The 19,786-nt window shown below is 36.7% G+C and overlaps 1 protein-coding gene across 3 annotated transcripts in view; it reads left to right on the forward strand.

Moving 5' to 3' along the window:
- Window positions 1–19,786, forward strand: part of APOOL (apolipoprotein O like) — a 91,048-nt gene that overhangs the window by 48,650 nt on the left and 22,612 nt on the right. For all 3 annotated transcript variants that reach the window (XM_068533252.1, XM_068533254.1, XM_068533253.1), the window contains exons 3-6: window positions 7,249–7,368; window positions 10,273–10,327; window positions 11,803–11,901; window positions 17,945–18,036. In XM_068533252.1, coding sequence (XP_068389353.1) covers window positions 7,249–7,368; window positions 10,273–10,327; window positions 11,803–11,901; window positions 17,945–18,036 — 366 coding nt within the window. The remainder of the gene's footprint in view (window positions 1–7,248; window positions 7,369–10,272; window positions 10,328–11,802; window positions 11,902–17,944; window positions 18,037–19,786) is intronic.

Here is a 19,786-nt window from a genome sequence, read left to right on the forward strand (position 1 = left end):
AGAGCTTCTGCTGAAAAATCAGCTGATAACCTTCTGGGGATTCCCTTGTGTGTTATTTTTTGCTTTTTCCTTGCTGCTTTTAATATTTTTTCTTTGTATTTAATTTTTGTTAGTTTGAATAATATGTGCCTCTTTATGGTACTCCTTGGGTTTATCCGGTATGGGACTCTGCACTTCCTGGACTTGGGTGAGTATTTCCTTTCTCATGTTAGGGAAGTTTTTGACTAGAATCTCTTCAAATATTTTCTCTGGCCCTTTTTCTTCTTCTTCTTCTTCTGGGGCCCCTATAATTCGAACGTTGGTGCATTTAATGTTGTCCCAGAAGTCTCTGAGACTGTCCTCATTTCTTTTTGTTCTTTTTTCTTTATTGTGTTCTGCGGCAGTGATTTCCACCATTCTGCCTTCCAGCGCCCTTTCCCTTCTTTTGCCTCAGTTATTCTGCTATTGATTCCTTCTAGTGTATTTTTCATTTCAGTAATTGTATTTTTCATTTCTGTTTGTTCTTTAGTTCTTCTAGGTCTTTCTTAAACATTTTTGTATCTTCTTAATCTGTGCCTTCATTCTTTTTCTGAGATCTTGGATCATATTTAGTATCATTACTCTGAATTCTTTTTTAGATAGATTGCCTATCACCTCTCCATTTAGTTGTTCCTGTAGGTTTTTATCTTGCTCCTTTATCTGCAACATATTTGTCATCTCATTTTGTCAAACTTACTGTGTTTGTGGTCTCCTTTCTGCAGGCTGCAGGATTGTAGTTCCTGTTGCTTCTGGTGTCTGCCCCCTAGTGGGTGAGCTTGGTCCTGAGGCTTGTGCTCTTATCCCCTTGATACGTGATTTGACTGGTGGTATGGTGACCAGAGCCTGCCCTGGATATTGAGAGGGCCTCCCCTTTGTTCTGTGGTTGTCACTGCCCTGTCAGGGGCAGGGTCTGCTCCCTAATTGTTGGAGTAGATGTCTCCAGATCTTAGCTATGTTTCTCATCTGCGGTGCAAAGTGGGTGGGATTGGAGCACTCCCACTGGGAGAGAAGCCAATGTGTATTCCTTCTCTGGAGCTGTTCGCCTGTGAATGTGCTCTGTTGTGTCCCCTTTCGTCCATTGTGTGGGCTCACAAAGTACACTGTTGTTGGCACTGCTCTTGGTCCCACCTTAACTGTGGGTGTGCGAGCACTTGGCCGTAGTGACTCTCAAGCATTGTTTTCACCTGGTCACTCGCACAGATCCACTGAGGTCAGGTCCCAGGACTGCAGTAGTCGTGCACCTGGACCTGCTGTGGGAGCTATGGAGGCAGCTCAGACTCTGACCTGGCCCAATCCCCACGTGTACGTGCCCACAAAGCCCACAGCTGCTAAAGCCAGACCTGTCCCAGCTACAGGAGCACTTGTCCTTTTGGATGTTTCGCAGGCACTGAATTTAGGAAGCTGTCAGTGGAGGTGTAACTCCGTGGTTCACACAGTGTGAGGAGAGATTTCAGCTCTTCTTCCTTAGTCCCACGACCCCTGGGGCTCAGCTATGGTTTCAGCCCCACCTCTGCATGTGTTCCTCCCACTGGAGTCTGCTCCAGAGGTTGCTAGAGTACACGAGCCCATCAGGCAGGAAGGAGCCAAGGCAGCAATTGGGGTGAGCAGGCCACCCTGGTGGCAGGACGCTGGGGTAGCAATTGGAACGCGCTAGCCCGTCAGGCAGTGACCGGGGCGAGCAGGTTGCCCAGGCAGGGAGGTGGGGGGGCAGGGAAGACGATTGCAGGGCCACATGTGCCGGCTCCAGCGGGAGCCCTCCCAAGTGCTCATGGAGGCATGGGCTGGCACTTGAGGAGAAAGGCTGCAATGGGGGCCCCACCCACTGCGCATCACTCAACATGGGCACATTGCTTCTGTGGTGGTCCTGGCTTCCTCCATGAGCATTCCTGATTGTGGAGCTCCTCACTCCTGTCCCCTCAGGCTGTCTCCTCACAGCCAGCCGCAGCCCCCTCCCCTGGTCTGCTCTCCAAATCCCATGTTCCAACACACAGCCCCTGTGTGCACCAGCAGACATCTGTCTCAGGCTGGGGAGTGCAGTGCTCTGGCACGGACCCTCTGTGTAGGTCTCACTGTCTTGCCTGCCACCAACCAGTTGCTGGGCTCCCTTCCAAGCTCCTGAAGCTCCCCTTCTGTCCCAGCTGATCTCCTCGCTCATGAGGGGGCTTCCACAGACACGAGAACCTCTCCTCATCTTCAGCTCCCCACCAAGGGTGCAGGTCACAACCTGCTTCCTCTCCTCTTCCTTTTCCTTTCTTCTTTCTTTCATCCTACCTGGTTACGTGGGATCTTTCTTCTCCTTTTATGTGTCCGAGGTCCTCTGCTAGTGTTCAGCAGGTGCTCTGTGAGAATTGTTCCATTTGTAGATGTATTCTTGATGTGTTTGTGGGTAGAGATGAACTTCACGTCCTCCTACTCTTCTGCCATCTTGGAAAGCCCATTACTGCTAATTTTAGAAAAAAATTCATCACTACAAAAAGAAAGCCCCTCCAAGAGAAAAAAGAAAGAAAGAAAGAAAGAAAGCCTATACCCATTGTCATCACTTCGATTTCAGTCTCTCCTAAGCCCCTGATAACCACTAATCTGCTTTCTTTCTCTGTGGATATGCCTATGCTAGACATTGCATATAAGTAGAATCATATAATATGTGGCCTTTTGTGACTGACTTCTTTCAATTACCAAAATGTTTTCAAGTTTCATCCATATTATAGAATGTATTTGTATGTCATTTCCTTTTATTGCTGAATAATAGTTCATTCTGTAAATATAGTAGGTGTTTATCCATGTATCAACTGATGGACATTAGGGTTATTTCCACTTTGGGGCTATTATGGCTGATACTTCTATGAACTTTGTTGTGTAAGTTTTGTGTCAACATATGTTTTCATTTCTCTTGGGTATAAACCTAGGAGTGGAACTTCTGGTCCATATGGCAACTGTATCTTTAACCTTTTGAGGAACTGCCAGGCTGTTTCCAAAACAACTACACCATTTGCAGTCTCACCAGCAGTGTATGAAGGTTCCAGTTTCTCCACATCTTTACCAACCCTTGTTATTGTCTCTCTTTTCTGATTATAGCAATCCTAGTAGGTGTGAAATGATACTTCATTGGAGTTTTGATTTGCATTTCCCTAATAAGTAATGATATCAAGCATTTTTTCATGTGCTTACTGGTAATTTGTACGTCTTTGGAGAAATGTCTATTCAAATTATTTGTCATTTTTTAAATTGGGTAATTCGTCTTTTTATTGTTGAATTGCAAGTGTTCTTTATATATTCCAGATACAAGTTCTTTATGAGATACATGATTTGTAAGTATTGTCCATGGGTTGTCCTTTTACTATATTGATGGTATCATTTGCAGCACAAATTTTTAATTTTGATGAAGCCAATTTATTTTTATTTTTTTGCTTTTGTTGCTAGTGCTTCTGGTGTTGTATATAAGAAATCATCGCTTAACCCAAAGTCATGAAGATTTACCTTTATGTTTTCTTCTAAGAGTTGTATAATTTTAGCTCTTATATTTAGTTCTGAGATCCATTTTGAGTTAATATTTTGTATGTGGCATGAGGTAGGGGTCCAGCTTCTTTCTTTTGTATGTGAATATCCAGTTGTCCATGTACTGTTTGTTGAAAATACTATTCTTTCTCCATTGAATTTTCTTTGTTACCTTGTTGAAAATCAGTTGACCATAAATGCATGGGTTCATTTCTAGACTCAAAATTCTATTCCATTTATCTATATATCTATCCTTATAACAATACCATACTATTATTTTGTAAAAAGTTTTGAAATTGAGGAGTATGTGTCCTCCAATTTTGTTCTTTTTCGAGATTGTTTTGGCTATTCTGTTTCCCTTTCACATCTGTATGAATTTTAGCATCAAATTTTCATTTCATGGGGCAATAAAAGGCAAGCAGGATTTTCATAGTGCTTCCTTCAAATCCGTGGATCAATTTGGGAAATATTGCCATTCTAATAATATTTAGCCTTCTAATCCAAGAACATGGGATGTCTGTGATGTCTTTCCATTTATTTACATCTTCTCTCTTTCTTTCAACATTTTTGTAGTTTTCAGTGTACAAGTCTTACACTTCTTTGTTGAATGTATTCCTAAGTATTTTATTTTTCGATGCTATTTTAGATGGAATTGCTTTCTTAATTTCATTTTCAGATCACTTATTGCTAGTGTATAAAAATACAATTGATTTTTGTATATTGATCTTTTACCCTGCAACCTTACAGAATTTGTTTATTTGTTGTAGTAGGGGTTATGGGGGTTCCTTAGGATTTTCTATATACAAGGTCATGTCATCTGTGAATAGACATAGTTTTATTTATTCCTTTCCAATTTAGTGTCTTCTATTTCTTTTTCTTTTCTGAATGCACTGACTAGAACCTCCAGTAAAATGTTGAATAGAAGTGGTGAGAGTGGCATTTTGTATGTTTCTGATGTAAAGGAGAAAACATTCATTCTGTTACTAGTAAGTATGACTTAGCTGTGGGAGTTTTGTGTTAAGAGAACATATTCTGTATATTAGTCCTTTGAAATTTCCTAAGACTTTCAGTTCCTGAAATGGACCAGGGTGCAGTCAGTTTTTTATACATTTCCATTTGTGCTTGAAAATATTATGTATTTTGCAGTTGTTCAATGCACTGTGCTATATATGTCCGTGAGATCAAGCTTGTTGATTATATTTTTCTGTACCAGGAGTCAATAGAGTTTTTTCTTAAAAAGCCCTATAGTAAATATTTTAAACATATGCAACTCTGTCACATCATCTCAACTGCTGTTGCAGCACAAAAGCAGCCGTAGACAATACGTTAATGAATGAGTATAGCTGGTGACCCAGTAAAACTTGATTTACATAAACTGGTGACAAGTCCATGGGCTATAGTTTGCCCACTTCTGCTCATTACTATTAGTTTTTATTTTTAATCTGCTTTTTGATCAACCATCATGGAGAATAAGTTAATAGATGCATACAAGATGCATCATGGAGAATAAGTTAATAGATGCATACAAGTTTAAGAGTGTTATTTAAACTTTTTGTCTTAATATAGGCACTTGATCTCTAGTAATGATTTTTGTCTCAAAGTCTGTTTTGTCTAATATTAATATAGCTTATAGTAGCTTTCTTTTGGTGGCTATTTGCCCAATATGTGTTTTTTATTCCTTTTTTTTCCCTAACCTTTCTAAATAGTTGTTTTAACAATGTCTCATAAACAACCTGTTGGCTGTATTTTGTAAATGCAATCTCGTCATCTTTGGCTTTCAGCTAGATCATTTTATCCATTTGCATTTATTATAATTTTTGACACCTTTGGAATCATTTCTACCAAGTTTTTGTGGTTTTTGTTTTTCTTACCTCTTCTGTTCTTTTATTTCCTTTCTTTGCTTTATTTTTACTCTTTTTTTTTTTTTCTATAACAGAGTTTGTTAATTCTGCCTTCTTTTTATTTTCTTTTATTGGGCACCCTAGAAATTTTAACCTGCATTTATTTCAAGTCTCATCAGTATATTTACCCTCTGTCCAAACCATATTAAGAACCGAGAACATTTTAATTTCTGACATCCCTTCCTAACTTATACTATATTGATACTCAGGGATGTAGTTCTATTTTTTAAACACATGCATAAAAATTATTATGTTATATATTCATTGTTTTAGTTTTACCCACATATTTACCACTTTCTTTGCTAATCATTCCTTCTTCCATCACAGACCTCCTCAATGGGAATATTTTTCTTCTGCCTTAAGTACATGTTTTAAAATTTCCCACTGAGGGTCATTTGGTTACACACTATCTTGGGTTTTGTCTGTCTGTGTCCTTACTTCTCCCCTCATTTTTGAAACAAAGATATTCTATTGAGTATATAATTCTCAGTTGAGTTACTTTTTTTAGCGCATTGAAGATATTATATTGTGCCTTCCAGTGTTGTTTTTGAGAAGTCAAAGTTTATCTAATTTTTATTCCTTTGAAAGTAATCTGTCTTTTCTCTCTGGCTTTTTTTTTTTTTAATATCCCCTCTTTGTCCTTGGTGTTATAGAGTTTTACTATGACTGTCTAATTGTGGATTACTTTTTATTTATCCTGTTTGGGATATGTTAGATTTCTGAACCTGTCAAGTGTTCATAAGTTCTGGAAAAATCTTGACTATTCTCTTCAAATATTACTTCTGCCCCATCTTTCTCCTTTCCTCTGGAACTCTGATTAGACATATATTAATATTTCTCACTCTATTATACGTATCTCTTTCATATTTTTTTTCATTTCTTTGCATAAAAATTTCTTTAGGTCTACAAATTCACAAAATCTCTCAGCAACTGTAAACTGTATCCAATCTATCAAAACTTATCAATTGAGTTCTTTATTTGTTTTAATTTCCAGTTCTAGAAGTTCTCTTTCTCTTTATTTTCATTAGCTTTGGTAATTTTTGTAGTCTCTTGCTCTTAACTCAAATTTCCCCTTTTATTTCTCTAAAAATAAAAATATATGTATTTGATACCATATGTTCTAGTATATACATTTTTTGTGGCTCTGACTCTGCTCTTTGTTGTTTCTGCTAGCTCTTGTCCAGATGCTTCCTTGTGTTTTCTGATTTTGCTTCTTTGTGTTTTTTAATTTTTTGAAATTGTGGTCTCATATTTCTTGGGCCTTTATCTGTTGTAAATCTTTGAAGTCTGGGCAGCTTCCTCCAGAGAGGAGCTGTTCATTTGCTTCTGCCAAGCATCTGTGGGGGATACCAGCCTGGGAGCACCTTAAATGTATACTTAATTTGAGATTTCTTAGATTATCAAGATAGTTTTATGCTGCACATTATGAGTTCTCACTTGTGATTGCCAATTCTTAGGAAATATTTCTTTCCTCTCTACTCAGTGCCCAATCTTTGAGACAATCAGTTTTCCTAACAGTTCCTTGGAGTGAACTGTTTATTTCTAGTTCAACCTTAAATTGAGGATGCAGCACCTTGAGATGCCAATTTTATAGGCTCTCCAGTAAGATTGCCCACCTCAAGCTCATTCTGGGTTTTGTTTCCTGATCCCATACTCCATGAACCATCTGTTTTACAGCAAATGGCATCAAGGTAAAAGCTGGTTTAGAATATATTTTATCAGCATTTTTAGTTGTTTTCAGTAGGAATGTTGATGAGGATTCTTATTCTGCCATACTGCTGGAAAAGGAAGTTCAGCTATTTTATATTTTTGACATGAATTTTTTTCCTTCTAGCTCCCCATATATACTGCACCACCTCTCCAGTCTAAATATGTTGATGAGCAGCCTGGTCATTTACAAATGGGCTTTGCGTCCATTCGCACTACAACTGCTCGTTATATTGGCTGGTGCAAGGTAAGTGAATTCTGATAGTGGTTTCATATCAGAGGGTTCTCATTTTATTACATAACAATTGTTCCAGTTATTCATTGATGTGTAACAAACTACCCCAAAACTTAGTGGTTTAAAACAGCAACTGTTCTATCTCATGATTTTGTGAGTCAGAAATTTAATCAGACTTCAGACAGCTGATTCTTCTGTTGCATGTGGTGTTGACAGAGGCCACCCAGTGGTATTCATCCGGTGAATGGGCTGATTAAGAGGGTCCAAGACAGCTTCATTCTCTTCGCTGGCACCTTGTCACAGATGGCTAGAAGGCTGGGCTCAGCTGGGAATGTTGACTGAAGCATCTACACCTGGCCTCAGGTAGTCAGATAACTTACATGGACAGTTCAGGGCTCCTAGAGAAAATGTTGCAAGAGGCCTTAGTCAGAATTTGCCAAGCTTCTTACCTGTCTTCAGGTGTCCAGGAAGGTTACTTCTACAGCATTCTGTTGTTAAATCAAGTCATTAAGGCCAACCCAGTTTTTATGGGAGGGGAATTAGATACCATCTCTCAATATGAGTAGCAGCAAAGAATTTGTGGCCATATTTAATCTACTCTACCACTACTGCATAGATTAAAGTAGTTCATCAAGCATTTATGTCACATGGCATGTACAAAACATTGCTTGACCTTTTATATGAAGTTCTGATATTACTTCTGCATTGTTACTTATTTGGCTGAGTAAAATATTAACTTGTTAGGTTTAGTTCATAAGACCATTTTGGCTATAGTCAGCTATTGGGCAAAATAGAATTCACCTTATTTTAATACTTAGCCTTCAATCAGCATTATCCAGCAGCAGAGGGGTGGAGTAAGCTAGTACAATACTGCTGTTTCATAATCATAGCATCAACATAGATGTGTGCTAACATCAACATCTCCAGTGTCAGTGTCATAATGATAATGGTGGTACCATTGTTTTCATCATTCTGACCTAATAACCACACAACATTTCCTCAAATCTAACCTATCCAATTGTGAACCCTTGTGCTTTTTTTGTTTCTAATCCATTCTTTTTAAAAAGAAAATTCTAACGGTCTTATGAAATATCAAATCTGTGAACTCTGGTCATTTCAGATATTTCAAACATCTGATGAATACATGGTGTTATTTTTTTTAAATTTGTGCCTGTCAAACAATTCTAATAGACTTTTATAATTCTAATAATACACTTTTAATAGTTTGACTAGTTGTACTACACACTATTAATAGTTTGGTCTCAGCAGGAAATAGCTTAACTAATTAGGGTCTGAGTCATGCCTCTGAGGCTGTATGCCAACAGCTGGATGATTCAGACTGAAGTCTCTTGACACCTAATTTTCCATAGTGTTCTCAAAGTTGTTTTCAGTGAGGTTAATTGTTCCTGTGAGATCTTTAAATTGCTATTGTTACTATCACCCAATTTAAGACTAAAAGGACTTTTTACTCTGTTAATATGCTGAAATGAATAGATTGAAGAAGGGCGCTTCCAAATGCATTTCATCTTCAATGTAAACATTTCCTCTCTAATGTTCTCCTTAAAATGTAATCTATACTTTAAAAATTACCTCCGGCTCAAATTACATTCTGCATTAAACTTAGAATCATGTAGGGCAAATTCAATTTCTATTCCTACTCCTTAGTGTTTCGAAATTTAGGTAGCAGTGACCTCCAGTGGTAAAAGTGAATTCCTAAACACAGCTAAGGAAAATTTCCCCAAAGTTTTCTTCCTCAACAGTTACATTATTCCCAATCAACTGATCAGTAAGCATTATAACTTTGAGGTGAAATTTTCTCAAGAGACAGTCCCCAAGGAGAAGTAGCTCAGTGGCGGTTAGGGTCTGTGTTGGTTTGTACAGCTTTAAACCATGATGAACAGGATGAACTTCTGCATGTGATCATCATGAAAGTATCTGTCTGAGATAAAGTTACTAATACCAAGGTATATCAATAGCAATAATTTAAGTCTTTCCTATCTAATATAATCATTTCTATTGTCTTTGCTTTGAAAATCTCTTTTGTTGTTTTTATCCCATGGTTTCATAGCAGCTAGTTCAGAGATGGAGACCACATATTTAGACTGTGTTTTCTAGTTTTATCAATAGAGTACAGCATGACTATGGGCAATTACTATGGGTAAATTATTCCATGCCTTCATTTTTCTTCTGATGTACTTGAGATAGTACATATCAAAAAATATGCTTAACAATGTTTCTTGCATTAAAATAAATAGTTAGAAACAGGTAAAAAGAATCATTTGATTTAAAGCTTTAATCCCTTCAGTGGGCTAATATAATCTTGATTTGCAGATAATTTATGTTCCTGTTGAAAACAAGATGGACACTAGTCTGTGTAGGATGATTTCTATTCTAAGATAAATGTCTTATTTAGATTTATTTTTCTTATTCTAATGAACACTAAGAAAAAGGGAGAAGATGAAGCACTTTTCTTTAGGCTTTTTGTTGTTTTCTCCACAAATCGTTATGTTGTTGCTGCCACATCTTTATTAATCAGATGTTGCTTCTAAGCTGAAATATACCTCTCTTCATGCTTCTAAAAATTTCCATTCATTTTTCTACGCTATCATAAAATAAGATGATAAATCTTTGTACTTCTGTAATAGCTTTTCTGTGAGCTGCTCTGATTATTTTATTGGCATTACTTTACCCATTTATATGAGGAATATAGCAAACAAGTATTATCCATGTTAAATAGAATGAAAAGCAAGAAGTGAAGAGAAGCTAAGTTCAACAAGTGTCCACATAGAGAATAAACAGGAAAACTAGATTTAGATTTTGGTGCAATTTCATATAATCTCAAAGATGTGGGCTATTTGACCTAATTATCAACATCTTCAAAAATGCAGATGTCCTTTTTTCCCCCTTTTTACTTAGGGTGTTTATGTCTTCGTGAAATATGGGATAATGGATACAGTACAATTTGGAAAAGGTAGGTTGAGTGAACTGTCTATAATTAGAAATGTTCTATTGTCTTTTTAACTTGCAAGGTTTAAATGTGAGAAAAATAAACTTGGTATGTTACCATTATCATGTTTTACCAACTCAGAAGATACTCTATATAGCAGTTTATGATAATAATAACAAAGCAATAGTATCCATTATTTATTTAGCAATTATTATATGTTGAGGCATTATGATGAGCATCTAATTTTATTTTGTAGCAAATTTCTGGATGTTGGTATTATAATGACTCCCATTCTACAGATGAGGAAACTGGGGTTTAGAAGGGTTAAGTAGATTACCAAGGTGTAAGTGGCAACACCTGGACTCAAACTGGCTGTTTTAGGTACAAAACTCATATTGTATACTCATACAGCATAAATTAAACATATATCTCCATTGTTATTAATTAGTTTAAATAAGTACTATTTGCTGTTAAAATACGTAGTATTTTGCTATTGGTTGCTAGGAAACACGATATCAATTAGTCACCCTAGAATATTTGAGCTAATGTTGGAAAACAATTGTATTTGACTCGTTAGTTTGATAATGGTGTTTGGCATCAGGTATAGCTCCCTAATATTTTTTAGCCTAAGCCAGTTGTCAAAATAAATGTGTATTGGGGGACAGAAAGAACACCTAAAATTTTAAATGCCTCTGTGATGTTGATGACCTGTATGTATTATCATTATTTAATGTGTGTAAGAATTAATTCCAATTAATTCCAAATTATATTCCTCATCAACCTTGAGGAATATGATTAAATTCCATTAAATAAATAATTAATAATTAAATAAATAATTATGATAGAAGAGTGTGTTTTTTGGATTGCATGGAACCAGAAACCATTTAAATTTATAAAAAGCCAAGAAATTTGGACCTCTGCTCCATTTCCATCTATTTTTTGTCTAGACTCACTTCTCATTCTGATCATTGGTTTTAACCAAGAGCAACGGCTTCTCTGAGTTTACTGGGGAGTAGTGGCAAGCAGAGTGATAGCTGCATGTTTCCCTAGACTGTTATTCAAAGTTTCCTGCTAAAGTATCTATTTCAATTCTTACTAGATCCTACCAATGTTTGAACAGATAAGGCCAGAAGCATTTCCATTATAAGAATATAATACATACACAATGAGGAATTTGCTTTATAGTAATCCATCTTAATCCATATAATGCTAGTGTACACTCTAGCATTATATTTCATTAAAGTATAATAATCGCCTGTATTAAGAAAACAAATACCATTAAATCAGCTGTGGAAGGAAGATTTTATTTTGTAACAAGTAACTATTAACAACTGGCTTTTTAAGTTGCTGCTCAAATCATTATTTTGTGTAGTTCTTTTGAAGAATGTTTAAACCATCTGCTATTATCTTAGCAAATCTCTAACTTTTCTTCATCATACCTATATAGAATGCTTAATTATAGTAAGTTATTTATATTAATTTTTAAATGATTTCTTGAGATGCATATGTCTATTTGAAGAATCCACCTCGAGATTTTCTTCCGAAAATTGGAGTGATTACAGTTTCAGGATTGGCAGGCTTCATTTCAGCAAGAAAAGGTAGGGTTAAAAATATATATTCTCTCTTTTAATGCCATTATATTAATTTCTGAATTTATTTATATAAACAGTTTAAGCACAGTGTACAGTAAGTCCCCTACATATGAAACTTCAAGTTGCAAACTTTCAGAGATGCGAACGTGCATTCGCATGTCCAATCATGTAAGTTAGTTCACGTGTCTGGCGTTGCTAAGAAGCACCAAGTGATTACGATGGAAATAATAGTGAAAATAATTGAGAGAGTGGAGTGAGGCGAAAAGATGGTAGACGTCACTCGTTCTTATAACATGAATCATTCAACCATCAACAAGATTCTAAAGAACAAGATCATGGAACATGTGAAGTCTGCTGTGCCAGTGATGTGGACAATAATATCAAAGAAACGTGGAAAAGTGATGGAGGACATGGTGAAACTTCTCAGTGTGTGGATGCAGGATCAGCATCAGCGTTAAGTCCCACTCAGCTTAATGCTGGTTCAAGGGGAAGGTAACAGCCTTTATAAAGACTTGAAGAAGAAACACAGCAAAGAATCAGGGCCCATCTTTTAATGCCAGCCATGGCTGGCTTCATCAGTTCAAGGCTAGAGCCAACATTTACAATGTAAAAGTAAGTGGCGAGGCCGTGAGTGCAGATATGGTAGCTGCCTGGGAATTTCCTAAAATGCTTCGGGAAATTATTGATGAAGACGTGTATTTACCCGAGCAGGTTTTTAATGTGGATGAGACAGGACTGTACTGGAAGAGGATGCCAGACCAAAGTTATATCAGCAAGGAAGAAAAGTTGATGCCAGGCTATAAAGCAGCAAAGGATAGGCTAACTCTGTTGTTTGGTGGCAGTGCCTCTGGCAGGATGAAGCTGAAGCCTCTCTTAGTTTATCATTCAGAGAACCCAAGAGCCCTTTAAAACAGCCAAGGGCTCTCTTCCTATTGTGTGGAAGAGTAACCCCAAAGCCTGGGTTACAGAGGCCATTTTCCAGGACTGCTTTTTCCACCACTTTATTCTGGAGGTAGGGAAACATTGCTTGGAGAAGGACGTCCCATTCAACATTCTTTTGCTGCTCGACAGTGCTCCAGGCCACGCTCCATTCATGGACGACTTTCATCCCAATGTCAAAGTAGTGCATCTGCCACCGAATACTACATCGCTCATCCAACCTATGGACCAGGGAGTTATAGCGACTTTCAAGAAATATTATTTACGTCACACTTTTCGTCAGGAAGTAAAGGCAAGTGACGAATCAGGAACAACCTTGCGACAATTTTGGGAGGACTATAACATCTACAAAACCATAAAAAACATTGACTTTGCTTGGCGTGAGGTTACGGCCATCACCATGAATGGGGTTTGGAAGAACCTTTGCCCGCAGTTTGTTCATGATTTTCGTGGATTTGAGAAGGTGGATGAGGAGTCCAAAGAGGTCTTCAGCAACTTATTGACCCTCAGCGAGAAGCTGGAGCTAGATCTGCAAGAGGACGACATCATTGAACTCCTTTCTGTGCAACATGAGGAGCTTAGTAATGAAGACCTGATGGAATTGGAGGCCCAGAGAAAGGATGAAGAGAGAGACAAGAGGAAGAAGTAACTGAAGAACTGAAGAGATTCACGACACAGGAAATGGCAAGGGGATTTTCTTAGTTTTTGAGGCACAGGACCCTAACGTAGAATGGTACACAAAGGTTGCAGCAGCCGTTCAGAATGCAATCCAGTGCTACAGTGTCATCTGTGACGAGAAAAAAAGAGCTACTGCCCAGACATCACTGGATCGTTTCTTTTAGAGGGTAGATAGAAATGAATCCAGCAAGGAACCAGAACCTGTGCCATCAACGTCAGGCATGAGTGAAATTGCAGCTTGCCCTCCATCTCCTATTGCTGATGATCCTTCAGCTCTACATCTCCCATTTCCTCTCCCTCCTCCAGTCAGTGACTCTTCTTGCTTATTCACTCGATGCCAGCCCCTGTATGCCAGCTGTTGTACTGTACTACTGTACTTTTCAAGGTACTGTAAGATTAAAATTTTAAAAAATTCTTTGTGTTTGTTTTTTATGTATTATTTGTGTGAAAAGTATTATAAACCTATTACAGTACAGTACTATATAGCTGATTGTGTTAGTTGGGTACCTAGGACTAACTTTGTTGGACTTACAAACAAATTGGACTTATGAACATGCTCTTGGAATGGAACTTGTTTGTATGTAGGGGACTTACTGTACCACTCTTCTGATTCAGGGAACATTTTCTATTAGTGTAGTGAACTGCTTACCAGTCAGGTTCCCAGATGCCAGCCAATGGCCAGTCTTGTAAGCATGCCTTTCTAACAATGGCAGTCTTGGGCATATGTTAACTCTTTTCTGCACATCACTAAATAACTCTTTCATAAGCACATGGTGAATTTTGTATTTGCCCATCTTCCATCTCTGGGTATAGAAATCTCTCTCAGTAGGATTACTGCCTCCCCTCCTCACCTAAGCCCTTACTAAGCTGGTGCAGTTCTCTGGTCAGTAGCCATTTGGGGCACCTTCCATTCATCCTCTGTCCCCAGTGGCAGTCATTGTCCCCAAATTAAATTACATGTTGTTGCAAGTCACAGCTCTGAACCAACCTGGAATCTGACATCAGATACATTATGGTTGGTTTGCCCAGCTTTAGTCCTTAAAGTAGCCTTAACCCAAGTACACCTAATCAGATACAAAACCTCTGAATTATAAGAACATTCCAGCATTCTAACTCTAGCCCATATATCTTATCCCAATAGACCTTCCCTATAGCTAGTATTAATCATAGCTTGTATTATATTTTTTATTCTAACACTATATGCAACTTCTAATTGAATACATGTTATAAATTATTCATTAGGAAAGACATTGAAAATCAGGATCACCACATGTAACAATAAGAGAAAGAATTAAATTTTGAATGAAACTGGCCAAAGCATATTACTCAGTTCTCAGTGAGAAACTCATAATCCACTTGTAAGAGAAAATGTTCCTTAGGTCATTCACAATGACCCCAAGTGTCAGAGCTAGAATAATCTAACCCAGTATTTTTCAAATTACAGAGCTCAGTTTATAAGTAGGTAGTGAAATAAATATGGTGACTCTCAGGAAGCATTTTATTAAAAAATAAAATAGAGGACAATAGCAAATATCAGAGTGTTTTGTACTCAGTATGGATAAATATTGTGAAACTTCTGTTTCAGTGGAGTGTGTATGTGTGTGTGTGAAAGAGAGAAACAGACAGAGACAGAAACAGAGAGAGAGAGAGAGGTCATAATGTAAAATTTGTTCTTTAGTATGAGTCATGGTCAAAAATGTATGAAAGATGTTGGTTTAGTCTAATCCTATAATGCTACAGCTAGAGGTCCAGAGAAAGGAAATCATTCAATGATTTCATAGTACATATTACATAGCTAGTTAGTGTCTATGTCTAGAGTCCCCTTCTACTTATGGGAGTAGGGCTATTGAACCCAAATGAAATTTATTTTCTTGTAAACTGGCCTTTCATATCAAGTAAAGAGAGGATGAATGTAAGTCTTTTTAATATTGAAAATAATAACAAAGACGTGGTGTGTGTGAGAAATATTCCATTGTGTGTGTGTATATATATATATATATGTATGCAATGGAATATTAGCCATAAAAAAGAATGAAATAATGCCATTTGCAGCAACATGGATGGACCTAGAGATTATCATACTAAGTGAAGTAAGTCAGACGGAGAAAGACAAATATCATATGATATCACTTATATGTGGAATCTAAAAAAAATATGTAAATGAACTTATTTACAAAACAGAAATAGACTTACAGACATAGAAAACAAACTTACGGTTACCAAAGGGGATGGCAGAGGTGGGGGTGTAGGGAGGTAAATTAGGAGTTTGGGATTAACAGATACATACTACTATATGTAAAATAAACAATAAGGACCTACTATATAACACAGAGAACTATATTCAATATCTTGTAATAACCTATAATGGAAAAGAATCTGAAAGAGAATATATATAACTGAATCACTTTGCTGTACACCTGAAACTAACACAGCATTGTAAATTAACTATACTTCAATTTTAACACATTATTGACTGGGGGATTTTCGCAGAAACTGATGCCTGTGGCCATAATACATCTCTGGTCAAAAATGTGTTAAAATGGTTCAAAAAAGTATAGCAACTACAAAAAAAGTAAATAAAAAATAAAATAAGATGACACATCAAGGAAAAACTGACACTTTCCAAGTTTAGGAGCAGCACAATTAGGGGAATTTGGCTGAGTCAAGGAAACCTACATTAAGGGATGCTAGGTCAGTAAAATCAAGAACCAAACTACAGATACTAGAATAATAGTGAGCAAGACATATTTTAATATAGCTAGACCCTCTTTCCCAGTATCACAAAAACCTGTCAATATCTAAAGGAAAGCTACAGTAAAGGTTGAAGCAGCCTATCTACCCACCTCCCTCAATGCTCAGTCTGTTGTAGACATGACTGTAGAAGGCCTCCTTACTAATAGTTAAACCAGACAGAGAAATACATCTTGTTTTTACCTACCCTAAACTGTAAAGTTGCCTGCAAACATTGCCAGGTATTTTTCACCATAGTCTTTACTGATATACCAGATAGGGTGTCTCATTTTTAAATTAAAGGTTGTAAGAGCTGTTCCAGAAAATAAAAGTACTTACCCTAATTAGAAATCCCATCATCTAATTGTCCAGATCACATTTACAGTCCAGGGTACCCAGATAAGCATTTAAAATACATATTGTTTTCAACCAACAGTCTGTTGGAACTAAGCTATGGCTTAGAGTGGTGGGTTTCACACTATTCTGTAGAACCTAGGGTTCCATGGAAGTGTTTAGGGGTTGTATAGGGATAAAGGAAAAGCCGTGTAGGTAGGGCTTGATAATGAGCTTCACTCCCTCAGGCTAACCAGAGTAGCTTCAAGTCTACTTGAAGGTTTTATATATGAAGTTTTATATATGAAGTTCCAGGTGAGATTCTATTTGAAAGACTTTTTTAAAGGATTTTGCTATTTAAAAAAAAAAGTTTGAAAATGACTCAGATGCTTAGTTAAGGCACTTTTGGAAATGAATGAATTATTGCAAGTTATTTGCAATTTTTTTAACTTTTTATTTTATATTGGAGTACAGTTGATTAACAATGTTGTGTTAGTTTTAGGTGTACAACAAAGTGTTTCAGTTTTACATATACATGTATCTATTATTTTTCAATTTCTTTTCTCAATTAGGTTGTTAACAGAATATTGAGCAGAGTTCCTTCTGCTATACAGTAAGTCCTTGTTGGTTATCCATTTTAAATACAGTGTTGATGTGTACAAGTCAATCCCAAGCTCCCTATCTCTCCCCACTACCCATCCCCGCCCAGTAACCATAAGTTTGTTCTCCAAGTCTGTGAGTCTGTTTCTGTTTTGTAAATAAGCTCATTTGTGTCATTTTTTTTAGATTCTGCATATAAGCGACATCTTATGATATTTCTCCTTCTCTATTAAATTATTACTTTAGTATTCGAAATCAGTGACACGAAGGAGTTATGTCCCTTTTAAAATCCTTAGCTGATTAGTTAGTTGGATCCTTTAGCTATCTAAGGACTTAATCAAAAAAGGATCTCTGAAGAGTCCATTTCAGTTTAACATGGTGTCACAAACATGGTAGTCGATTAATTCTCTATATCATCATGCTTTATTAGATACTTGAAAAAAATGTGGTTACAACTCTGGGTTTCTTAGGACATGAAAAAATACCTAGTTTTTAAAAAGAAGAAAATCATCAACCCCCTTTGTGTAGGTAATTATCAATGTTAGATTGAGAATACTTTTCTTAAATTGGACATGACAACTAAGGGGTATTAATTGAACTGTAATACTTAAGGACATTTTACCTATCATCTTGATTGGTATTATTACCTAAAGAAAATTTAACATAGGGTGATGGCTTAAAGAGGAACCAAGAAAGCATGAAAGTTATAAAAGCATCAAGTCTCTGGTAGCATCTGTTTGGAGTTTAATAGTTTGTTTGAATGTCATAGGTTCTAGGTTTAAGAGAATTGCTTATCCACTGGGACTGGCCACTTTAGGAGCAACTGTTTGCTACCCTGTTCAATCAGTAATAATTGCAAAGGTAAGTTCTTTTTAAGCGATAGCTTCATTTCAGTACTTGTTTAAACTCTCAGTGTGACAATGTTTAAATGTCATACAGCACCTGCAACATTTAATTTTCAGAGAAATATAGTTGGTATTCTCTTATGTTGGCAAAATCCCATTAACATCTCAGCGTGGTAAATGCCATGGTTGATTACATGATTATCACAAATAAATAGGATGAATTTGTTTAAATGTAATTCAAGGAAGTAAATGCTGATTTGAGGTTTAAGTTCAGAGACAGTGAATTGGAATTTATGGGGAGAAATACTGCTCCATTGTTGAGCTGTGTAAAATTCAGTTTTTAATTAACAGAAAATTATACCTGCTGGCAGTTGTCAGTTCAGCAGTTTAACATAATGCAAGAAATAACCAACTGATAGAAAACGGAGGCTTCTGAGGATTAAAAAAAATACATACACATATGCACACTCAATTTTGAAATCCATATTATAGTTGTTTTGTCATTTTCTTGTGAGTTTACCCTACAAATCCAAAGATTCTCCTAATGATTTGAAGAGTTTGTGTCAGTATTTTTATTTTATTTTTAATACATATTTGGATTGAGAAGGAGAGCTTTGAGATATGGTTTTTTCTTCCATTCCTTCTTCCTTTAATTACCAACATTTAACATTTCCCCCTCACACTTGAAGTATTGTGTGGTGTTACCAGGACTTTCTGTACTTGTATTCTCATTACTTCGTCTCTTTAATTATTGATGTAGATAAAGCTGCCTATTTAGTATTTTGAGAATGTCAAGGATATAGTGCCCTATGTAGTTTCTAATATGATCAAGCTATAAAAGCTTACAGCAAAGGAAGAGAGCATTATTCACTAAATCTAGTTAAACTTGAGGTAATTGATGGATAAAATGATAAACTTATTTTTTTTAATATTTTCTAAGAATTTACATAGGAATTAGCCACTTAAGTTCATATAATGTTAGTACTAAAAGAAACCTTTGAGCTCATTACGTTCAACTTCCTCATTTTCTCATTTGCCAATTTGGAAACTGGCCCAGAGAAGTTTCTGTGACTGATTTCTCCAGGGTTCTATTCAGCTTCAGACATCTTGCTTCCCTGTCCATTTCTCTTCCCAGTGCATGATGCTGCCACTGATTGTTTTTGTTTGTTTAGAATAATGACTTTGTGGGTTTTTTTTTTAATTAATTAATTAATTTATATCTATTTTTGGCTGTGTTGTGTCTTCGTTTCTGTGCGAGGGCTTTCTCTAGTTGCGGCAAGCGGGGGCCACTCTTCATCACGGTGCGCGGGCCTCTCACTGTCGTGGCCTCTCTTGTTGCGGGGCACAGGCTCCAGACGCGCAGGCTCATTAGTTGTGGCTCACAGGCCCAGTTGCTCCGTGGCATGTGGGATCCTCCCAGACCAGGGCTTGAACCCGTGTGCCCTGCATTAGCAGGCAGATTCTCAACCAGTGCGCCACCAGGGAAGCCCTGTGGGGTTTTTTTTAATAAAATTGGTACCTACTTATTCTTAAATAATTTAGCATTACAAAAGAGTATAAGAAAAAAACCAACTAACCACCTGAAATTTTTCCATCCAGAAAAATAAGTGTTAAAATTTGATAGAATGTTATTCTAGACATTTCTTCATGCATACATAGACATAGAAAGATAGATGGATGAATAGATACAGTTTCGTAAGAACAGGATCATAGTATAGTATGCATCTTATTTTTAATTTTAAAAATAAAGTATGAAGTTTTTAGTA

Source organism: Eschrichtius robustus, chromosome X (assembly GCF_028021215.1).
Source record: "Eschrichtius robustus isolate mEscRob2 chromosome X, mEscRob2.pri, whole genome shotgun sequence".
NCBI lineage: Eukaryota > Metazoa > Chordata > Mammalia > Artiodactyla > Eschrichtiidae > Eschrichtius > Eschrichtius robustus.